Consider the following 10,871-nt stretch of genomic DNA (forward strand, 5'->3'; position numbering starts at 1 on the left):
AAGAACGGCGCAGCGAAGCGCGCAGTACCGTCTAGTTAAATCGAATCGGCCTAGACTAGACATAACCTTTTTTTTAGATGAAGACTAGACATAACCAGTGGCAGCACAAGGACGCCTAACACGGGGGGCATGCAAGCCAACACCAGTACCAGAGTAAAGTCTATTTTAAACCTTGAATTTGTATGACTCGTCGGAATCAAACCTCGAACTCTAAATCCCTGAAATCGACACCCTATACTTTCTAATCCCGTTCAACCCTAACCTTAGGTCTGTTTGGCGCACCAGAAAAGGTACGATCCCGACCGGGTTCACTGGCTACTCTCACTGACGATGCGGATCCACAAGTTAGATTCGTCTGCTTCCTTGTTCTCTTCCAGGCAACCAAATGGATTGATCCCCTCCTCATACCATCTTGAGAAAATTCCTTGTGTTTGTGTTACGCTCCCTCTAAGTAATTTAGCTCAATTACAGGCGGAGTACAGAGGAATTGGAAATTTCGAGCTAGGGTTCTTTGGGTACAAGGAAAAAGGGGATCGGGGGAGATAGAGCCGCCGCTGCCAGAGTCTAGTCGATGCCTGCCTGCCTCCTTGGTGCTCGCTCGCTTAAGTAGTCAGGTTTCCCATTCTGGGCCGTCTTAGCGCTTGTTGGGCTTGCGGACCCGAGCAGGCTTCTCTTGGGCTGGGCCGCTGGTGTTGGTTGGTGCAGTAGGCTGGGCCGTAACATTCCCCCCTTCTTGAGAATCAGCTTGTCCCCAAGGTGGCGCCTCTGGATAGTGGTGTTGTAGTTCATCTCGGTCTTCCTAGGTGGCGAGTGATGCTGGTTGGTCAGTCCAGCAGATGAGTACCTGCGGGACTTGCTTCTTGCCCCAGTGAAGAAGGCGAGTGCCCAGCAGTTCCACCGTTTTCGGACTGCATGCTGCTTCAGCCGGCAACTCGTCCAGCGCCTGTTCTGATGGTGGTAGTGCTTGACGTAGTTGGGACACATGGAACACTGGATGAATGTTGCACGAGGCGGGCAGTTGCAGCTTGTAGGCGACCTGGCCGACCCGTTGCACCACCTGAAATGGACCAAAATACTTGAAAGAGAGTTTTTGGTTAGCTCATGTGGCTAGCGATCGCTGGATGTAGGGTTGGATCTTCATAAACACCCAGCCGTTCACCGTGAAAACGCGCACTGATCTTTTCTTGTCTGCTGAGTCTTTCATTTGTTGGCGCGCTCGAAGCAAGTGTTGACGGAGCAAGGCTTCCATCTGCGCTCGGTCTTGCAGCCAATCCTCCAAGTCTGGTGTAGCGTAGGAGAGGGGATCGGTGATACCAAAGTGCCTTGGTGCGTACCCATACAGAGCCTCGAAGGGGGACGCCCCCAAAGCAGAATGAGGTGAGGTCTTGTACCAAAATTCGGCTAAAGCAAGCCATTGAGACCACTTCGTTGGGCATGCATCGACAAAACACCTCAAGTAAGTTTCCAAGCACTGGTTGACTCGCTCGGACTGCCCATCTGTATGTGGGTGACGAGCCGTCCTCATGCGAAGTTCCGTGTGCGTCAGCCTGAACAGCTCCTTCCACATGATACTTGTGAAAATGGGATCTCGGTCAAAAACAATGGCAGTTGGCAATCCGTGAAGCTTGTATATGTTGTTGACGAAAGCCTGAGCCACTTGGAAGGCGGTGAAGGGATGCGACAACGGAATGAAGTGGGCGAGTCGCAAGAACTTGTCAACAACCACCAAGATGTTGTTGTACCGGGCTGACTGCGGCAAACCTTTCACAAAATCCATAGTGATGACTTCCTAGGCTTGTTTTGGCACGGGCAAGGGTTTTAGCAGTCCAGGGTATCGGACTCGTTCAGGCTTGGCTTGCTTGCAAGTTTGACAATCTTCCACGAACCGCCTGACGTGTTGCTTCATCCCCGGCCAAGTGAACAACCATCGCACTCGCTGATAGGTGACATTGAACCCAGAGTGACCGCCTATAGCACTCGCATACAAAGCTGACAGAACTTGTTTCTGGAGAGCCACATTGTTACCCAAGCAGACCCGCCCATGTTGCTTAATGATGGCTGAGTCTAGAGTGAAACCATCCTTGTTGGTTGCGCCTGTAGCTGGACGAGTCAACCACCGTTGCGCCATAAAATCTCCACTGTAGCCTTGCTGTACCGAGTCCAACCAAGCTGGCACCGCCACGGTGATGGACACGAGATCTCCTTGTGGGGGTACCGGGCGTCTGGATAAGGCATCGGCCACCCGGTTATCCACGCCACATTTGTAGATAATGCGATAACGCAGGCCAAGGAGTTTGGACATGATCTTCTGTTGCCACGGTGTGGCCAGCCGTTGATCCTCGAGATGCACCAAGCTCCGCTGGTCGGTATGAATCAGGAACTCATCGTTCTGCAAGTATTGCCGCCAATGTTCAACTGCCAAGAGGATCGCCAGTCCTTCCTTCTCATAGGTGGACAAGGCGCTGTTACGAGGACCCAAAGCCTTGCTCAAGAAAGCCACCGGGTGTTTGCCTTGCTTCAGGACAGCGCCAATGCCTTTGTACGACGCATCTGTTTCCAGCTCGAACTGCATTTTGAAATCTGGCAGCGCCAGTACTGGTGCGGTGATCAACGCTCTTTTAATTTCCTGGAAAGCTGCTTCCTCCAACGCTATCCAACGAAACACTGTGTTTTTCTTGAGCAGGTCAGTTAATGGTCGGCTTGTGATGCCAAAGTTCCTGACAAACTTTCGGTAGTACCCCGCGAGACCGAGGAAACCAGGGACCTCCTTGACTGTGGATGGTGTTGGCCACTTTGCCACCGTGGCGATGTTCCGGCTGTCGGTGCGGACGCCGTCCCTACCGATCTCATGCCCTAAATACAGCAGGCTCGACCTGGCGAAGGTGCACTTGCTGAGCTTGATCTTGAGTTGATGTTGGTCGAGGAGTTGGAACACTTCTCTCAGCCGCTCACAGTGTTGCTTCAAGGTGGCGTTGTGCACCAGGATATCGTCAATGAAGATCAGCACCCCCTTGCGGTTCACGGGAGCCAAAACTATATTCATGCCACCTTGAAATGTTGCCGGTCCCCCTGTGAGGCCATACGCTAATACTTTGAACTCGAAGTGGCCGTGGTGGGTCTTGAAAGCGGTTTTGTGTTCATCTTCAGCCTTCATCCGAATTTGATGATATCCTGCCCGGAGATCCAAACTGGTGAACAGTGTCGACCCAGCCAGCTTGTCGAGGAGCTCGTCGATGATAGGCAGAGGATAGCGGTTTTTGACTGTCACCGCATTGAGTTGACGGTAGTCCACACAGAAATGCCAGGACAAGTCTTTCTTCTGAACTAGCAGCACTGGTGAGGCGAAGGGACTGGAGCTGGGCGCAATGATACCTTGGGCAAGCATGTCTGGAACTTGTTTCTTGATCTCGTCCTTCTGGGCCGGACTGTATCCGTATGGATGCATGTTGACAGGTTTCGCCCCGGGCAGGAGAGGAATAGTGTGATCAAAAGAGCGTTGTGGTGGTAATCCTTTAGGTTCCTCAAACAGATGTCCAAACTCGTTGATTAAGGCCTCGACTTTAGCCGGTACTGGTACTTCAGTAAGAATTGGCTCCCCTTGCTCTGTAGCGTATAGCTGAACCATGCGCGCAACTCCCGATCGCTGTATCAGCTCAGTGAGTTCGTCGCTCGAAAGCTGGTGACACTGACTGACATCAGCCTGTGCGCCTTGGAGATGGACTGTGGCGCCCTGGTAGTCGAAGTCCATCATCTTCTCAAGCCAATGCACCTTCATAGGGCTATGCTGCGCAAGCCAGTCGATGCCAAGGATGACGTCGTAGCAACCCAACGGAAGCACCTTAAGGTTGTTGTCGAAGGTGACCCCATGGTTTTGCCATGGGCACACCGGTAGCTCTTGGTCGCAACGCATGACGCCACCGTTCGCCACCCGCACTGCCAACGGGTGCTTGGCTTTGACCACACCTTGCAACTGAGCGGCGAGGGATTCACAGATGAAGCTGTGGGAGGATCCCGAGTCGACGAGCATCAACACCTCTCGACCTTGGACCCAGCCGTGGAGGCGCATTGTGGTGGAGGATTCCCCTCCGTCGAGCGCCTCCTTGGACATGACGCAGCAATCTGCCAGCTTGTTCGCTTGCCGCCTCGCCTTGATTCAGATTGCTGGAGTCGCTTGGCTCAGTGTGCATCATGGCCAACAATTCTTCCACCAGATGCAGCTACACGGTCGGTCCACAGTGGTGGTCGCGCCCCCAGCGCTCGCCACAGGTGAAACAGAGTCCCCGAGCACGCCGGTATGCGCGGAGCGCTGCAATCTTGTCCTCCGCTGGTTGCGGGTGCGCCGCCTCCTTTGCACGATGGTCTGTGCTGCGCCCCTCCACGGGCACCGCGGGCTTGGCCAGCGCAGGTGATGGTGGCGGTGGCAGAGGCAGGGCTGTGCGTGGCACCCCTTGGAACGTAGCCGGTGTCAAGTACGGGCGATCATCCCTTCTGTCCTCTTTGCGCATTGCCTCCAGCACCTCCTCCTGTAAACAAGCAAGATCGACGGCAGTATCGAGAGTCTTGGGTCGATGTAAAACAACAGCAGCTCGTATATCTTTTTGCAACCCATCAATAAAATGCGTAATGAAATAAGACGACTCCCATGATTCATGATGGGCCACTAGATTGTGCATAAACTGAGTGAATTTCTCGGCTTCGGTCACTGAACCACTCTGTTGCAGACGGTTGAATTGTCGCAACAGAGATTGGAACTCCTCTCTCCCAAACTACACACAAACAGCCTCGGCAAACGCACCCCAATCTATGTAGATCAGGTGTGCTTTGGTGGACTGCAACCACGACAGTGCCCCGTCGATGAAATACATCGCGGCACAACTCATCCAAGTGTCTAGACTAATAGTACAGACTCTGAAATACGCCTCACATTTCAGACGCCAAGCTCGTGGACCATCGCCATCGAACAGAGGAAAATCAAAACGAGGTGGGGGAGGAAATCGACTGAATCCGAAATGGCGCTCTCCCATAAACGAACTCTCTGTAGCAAAAGGATGGGAATCGGCCATACCCGTAACTGGAGGTGCCCGCGGGGTCCGTTCCCCCGGCGACAGCCCCCGGTGATATTGCGTCCTGCCGTGGCCGTCGCCACTGCGAGGCAAGAGGCGCTCGCTGGGTTGAGGAAGACGCGCGTCCATGATTGGAAAAGGCTTGAGTGGCGGTGCTGCCGTCGACGGCAGGAGTGGAGGCAGATCCGTGAGACGAATCGGCTGCGCCAACTCCGTAGCCGCCGCGGGTGCTAGATCGAGCACCGGCACGGTTTCTTTCCGCACCTCCTTGAGCAGCTATCGCAGCTCGCCCACCTCCAAACACAGGTCCTCCACCGTGCGCTCGATTGCTGGTCGCCACCCCTGGAGCTCGAGGACGATGGGGTGGATCTCGCCGATCTGGGCCGATATACCATCGCCGCCATCAGATCGGCCAGGGCCTTGTTTGTCTCCTCCATGGATGTGTTCTTGCCGCGGCAGGTTTGGATGATCGAAGGAAATCGACCGGCCAGGGTTGAGGTGGTGGGTGGAAAGGCTGCTGATACCAACTGTTACGCTCCCTCTAAGTAATTTAGCTCAATCATAGGCGGAGTACATAGGAATTGGAAATTTCGAGCTAGGGTTCTTTGGGTACAAGGAAAAAGGGGATCGGGGGAGATAGAGCCACCGCCGCCAGAGTCTAGTCGCAGCCTGCCTGCCTCCTTGGTGCTCGCTCGCTTAAGTAGTCAGGTTGCCCATTCTGGGCCGTCGTAGGGCTTGTTGGGCTTGCAGACCCGAGCAGGCTTCTCTTGGGCTGGGTCGCTGGTTTTGGTTGGTGCACTAGGCTGGGCCATAACAGTTTGCATATGCATGTAGCCGAAATGATCAATCAGGCCGGCAGCTTTGTACGTGCGTCTCATTGGGTTAAATCAACCTAGAGCCTGGGACACGATGGTGCACCTGGACGCAAGGCACAGACGCACGGTCATCGTGCGATGGTGGAGAAGCTCATGCTGCTGGCGCCCTTCTCTTCTCATCTTCGACAGGGAGCCGCGGCGATACTTCTCGCTGTCATCTTCCTCGAGCACAGCTGGAACCAAGACAAACTCCTACCCTCCACCAGTGCCGGATTGAGCCCTGAAGCAGCGGTATTTTCTTGTCAGAGCTTGTGGATCATGTCGCTGGCCGGAAACGTGTCCACTTCTGCGACTGATCTTCACTGGCGCGTGGGCGGACGTACAATGCGAGGCCGGCGTGGTGTTCTTCCGAGGCGCGTGCGACGCTGACCAACTGACATGCACGATGCCAACTTCCACGCCTCCTGTGCGCGGGGCAAGGCGGTGCTCGAGGGTTGTCGGGCGTGGTGTTACGCGCCGCCGCCGTCGACGTCAGTTTATTGCCCTGAGCGGGTCTTTGTGTTGCTAGTCACGTTGTTTCCGTCGTCCTCCGCATCAGCATCAATGGGCACACACTGCTCCGGCTCGCCAAGCCATATGCACACCAGGTGCTCGATCAAAAGCCAGGTCGGACCATGGAGGTGGGTACAGAAGGGGATGACGAGGTCGATGGGCCTTGAGCTCAACAGGTCGTAGAAGCACAGAGGAGATTAGATAAGCTCAGTACGGGGCGTATTGGGTATGCCTGGACGCTTGTTGAGCAGCCAGGTAGACACCATGCGTGCGCTAAGGTGGGACGCGGCGGCACTCTGGATGGCCCTCGTCGACGTTCAGTGGTCATCCTTGCGCTGGCCATCCTCTCGCGGCAGGGTGCACACTAGGAATAGAAGACGACATCGGGGCGTTGAGGGCAAGCGGCACACCGCTCAGATGTATGGAGTGGGGAAGATGAATATGACATGTAGGCTCATGGAGTCAGTGACAGAAACAATCGTTCCCAGCTAGGATTGTCCTTTTCCCGATGCAACAAATAGTGTAGGGTCGGTTTAGGGTTGGACTTGACCGGGATTGGTGAATATACGGTGCCAATTTTAGGGATCCAAAGTTGAGGGTTTGATTCAGATTATCTCTATGAGTTCAAGGTTTAAAATGGACTTTACTCCTAGTACGACTACAACTTCAATCCAGACACAGGTTGCATGTCAACAAACAAGGCTTTGACACTTGGAAACTAATTAATCATGATTATTTCTAACAATATTTCCTTAGTCTTGACTTATGTCTTCTCATACTCCCTCTCTATGATCTTGACTCGTTGTAGATTCACAACCTGACGATCCATCACAATGTATGATCCGGATTATCAGCCCACGCTGCCACATTTAGCGTGCTATGTGCAAGAGTAGACACATCTTTAGTCTCAGTTAGAAAATCAACTAAACTGGTCACTGTCTCACTACACGCCAAACTTGATCTCAACTGCCATATTCGTATATTAAGTATGACTCATGTGGAAACATGTAGCGTGCCTCCTTACTTTGTCATGTTGTGGCACTGACATTGCTTCGCCGCTGCCTTGCACTCGGTCCGCACCATACTTCTTGTACTTACTTCTAGTAGATCCACTCTCTACCACTCACACACCTTCTTGCTTTATGATGGCTTTGGCTACCACCGTCCATCTTTGGCACCACACCGAATCCAACTGGCCGCAACCAGGACGCTCCATGAGGACATGGACATGACTCACGGGACACCATGCACACCGCTTAAACTTCAATGAATCATCAGCAAGACGAGCACTTGGACATGACGACTTATAGACATGACGCCAACCGAACATGAAAACTCGCACGACTCCTTGACTCATCCGACCCCAGACAACGATCTTGATGAGCTACAACGCCGCACCTCGCACCACTTCCCCCATCAATGAACCCCCCCCCCCCCCGCGCCATCTTTCCCAGGACAGCCTGTTGGCTACCTCCTTGTCGATCCGCCGAATGATGAAATAATTCCTTCATCACATGGGCACCTAACACGATGGCGTGCAAGCCAACCCCAGTACGTCTAGTAGTAGTACACCACGAAAGACTCTTCTTCTTTTTTAAGAAAAAGGAGGAAGACCCCCGACCTATGTATCTGGGTGATGCATGCAGCCACTTTATTAATTATTCATAAAAGACCTTATAAAGAGATACAACAGTAAGTCCGAAACCACCGTCTAGGCAACATCTGTCGCTACTCTTATCCAGTTGATGAAGGGAAGATGATAGTCCGGGCCTAATACCACAGACCTCACAGCTAGGCCTAACATCTAAAACCTGAGGCCCCAACCAAGCCACTTGCCGGGTATGGCGCACACATTGGTCCGACACGCTCTCAGCGGCCATCGCCGCCAACTACCACCACTCCATCTTCAGAGTTGTACTGACGCATCATCCTTGCCCGGTCTAGCTCCCATCGATGCTACCACGTCGCCCAACGGCACCACCTCCCTACGTGCGAACTGTTGAGCACGTCACGGTCACAGCTGATACACCTCAGCACCATGTCGTCAAGTACCATCAGCCGACACAGCTTGAAGTCTCTGGAAGATCTGTCGTGCGTAGCACCTGCCAACCAAACATGACAAAGTGTAGCACTTGTTGGCCAGTCATGACTTGACATCTCCACTGAAGCTCCGTGCAATACGAAGCTGCCACACCTCCTGCCTCTGACTTCCAGCTGTTAGAGTATATCTCCGTGTATCGCTTATGTATAGGAATATCGCAACCTACCTGATTTTGTATGATATGGTTGTGATCTCCCTTGGCCTCCAAGGCATGTAACTCCCCTGTACACCTATATATACGTAACACGAGGGACGCCCCAGGTGTGGCGCATTGCCTAAACAATCTTGTTTACTTGGTATCAGATAGATCGATCCATCCTCCTAAACCCTCCCACGCCGCCGCCAGTCTCCTCCCGATCGCCGTTCCCTCGCCATGTCTGGCCCCGGCGCTTCCACCACCTCCTCCCTCACCTCCCCCTCCCTACCCGCCTCCAAATCACCACCGCCGGCGCCCTCATCAACTCCACCATGCCCGCCTCCGCCTCGCCGGCTGTGCAAGTCGCCAGTGTGTGCACCCACGTGCCCGTCACGTTGGATCTCCACACGTCCAACTTCGCCAAGTGGCGGATGCTCATCTGCGTCCTCCTCGGCAAGTATGACTTGCTGTCCCACATCACCATCATCACGCCCACGGCGGACCGCACGCCGGACTGGACCCGCGAGGACTACGTCGTCCGGTCCTGGCTGTACGGCTCTATCTCCGACGAGATCCTTGATCTGATCATGGCGGAAGATCATACGGCGCATGAGGCTTGGAATCTCATCTCCAACCTTTTTCTAGACAACCAGATGACGCGCGCGGTCTACCTCGAGGCCGAGTTCCGCGGCCTCGTCCAAGGCGATCTCTCGGTCACCGCATATTGCCACCGCCTGAAGGCCCTCTCCGACGCCCTCGTCGACGTCGGCACGCCGGTCACGGACCAAACCCTCGTCCTCAACTGCCTTCGCGGCCTCAACCCGCGGTTCACCGACATCACCACAATCGTGACCATGCAGAACCCGCTTCCGACGTTCGGGCAGACGCGCTCTCTGCTGGTTCTTCGCGAGACTCATCTCGCCAACACCTCCGCCGTGGCCAACCAGACCGCCCTGTACGGCGGCCACTCTTCTCAGGGCTCCGGTCTAGGCAACGCCTCCTCCAACCGCGGCGACAGCAACCGCGATGGCAGCAACTCCAGAGGTGGCGGCAACTCCGGCGGCGGCGGCAACCGCAACGGCGGGAACTGGCGCAAGAAGCGGCAAGGTGGCGGCTCCGGCGGCTCCGGCGGCAGCAACTCCGGTAGCCCCCGCACCGGTGCGTGCGGTCAGCCTGCGGTCGGCCCGTGGATCTGCTTTAACCCATACACGGGCCAGCCGCTGCAGCCCCAGGGCGCTCCTACGCCACGACCGACCGGTGGCGCCGGCCTGCTAGGGCCGCGTCCCCCGGTGCTGCCGCCCGCCCAGGCCTTCACCTCCCTGGCTCCTCTTCACGGCCAGGCCTTCGGCACCAACGCTCCTCCGGTCCCTGGCTACAATCCGGCTCCTCAGTGGGACTGCGCCGCGCTGATGGCCGCCTTGAACAACGCTGCATCGGCCTCTAACATCGGTGAGTGGGTCATGGACTCCGGAGCCACTTCCCACATGGCCTCCGACCCCGGTATGCTTCGCCATCTCCTCCCTGCCCCCTCCTCCTCCACTATCACTGTTGGCAATGGCTCCACGTTACCCGTGTCTCACACCGGTGACGCCTCTCTTCCTACTTCCGCTCGCACACTTCTTCTTCGCAATGTTCTCCTAGTACCTAACATTGTTAAAAACTTACTTTCTGTTCGTCGTTTCACTATTGACAACTTATGTTCCATTGAGTTTGACCCCTTCGGCTTCTCTGTGAAGGACCTTCGCACCAAGGCCGTGATCCTTCGCTGCAATAGCCATGGAGATCTCTACGTGTTCCCCTCCTCGGTCATCAACCATCACGCCCGAGGACTCGTCGCCACCACCTCCATCGAGCTTTGGCATCGTCGTCTAGGACATCCAGGTCGCGACGCGATGTCGCATCTTCATAAACAGTCGTCTATTCCTTGTAATAAACCGGCACCACACATTTGCCATGCTTGCTAACTTGGCAAACATGTGCGTTTGCCGTTCAGTAGGTCTACCTCGCATTTTATCGAACCGTTTCAGTTAGTGCATTGTGATCTTTGGACATCTCCTGTTTTGAGCAACTCTGGTTTTAAGTACTACCTTGTTATTGTGGACGACTTCTCGCATTATATATGGACGTTTCCCCTTCGTAACAAATCCGACACCGCCACCACACTTATTCATTTTGTCGCCTACGCACGCACACAATTCTCCCGT

General features: G+C 54.7%; 1 protein-coding gene and 1 pseudogene across 1 annotated transcript; one reads left to right on the forward strand and one right to left on the reverse strand.

The window, feature by feature from the left end:
• Nucleotides 1-564: 564 nt before the first annotated feature.
• Nucleotides 565-5,192, reverse strand: LOC147992655 (uncharacterized; annotated as a pseudogene).
• Nucleotides 5,193-8,925: 3,733 nt separating this feature from the next.
• Nucleotides 8,926-10,441, forward strand: LOC147992656 (uncharacterized). The gene is made up of 2 exons (XM_087541024.1): nt 8,926-10,167; nt 10,404-10,441. The coding sequence occupies exons 1-2, from the start codon at nt 9,000-9,002 to the stop codon at nt 10,439-10,441; spliced, it is 1,206 nt and encodes a 401-aa protein (XP_087397150.1). The 5' UTR covers nt 8,926-8,999.
• Nucleotides 10,442-10,871: the final 430 nt, after the last annotated feature.

The sequence above is a fragment of the Triticum urartu genome, chromosome 1A (genome assembly GCF_056163025.1).
Source record: "Triticum urartu cultivar PI428250 chromosome 1A, HENAU_Tu73, whole genome shotgun sequence".
Taxonomy (NCBI): domain Eukaryota; kingdom Viridiplantae; phylum Streptophyta; class Magnoliopsida; order Poales; family Poaceae; genus Triticum; species Triticum urartu.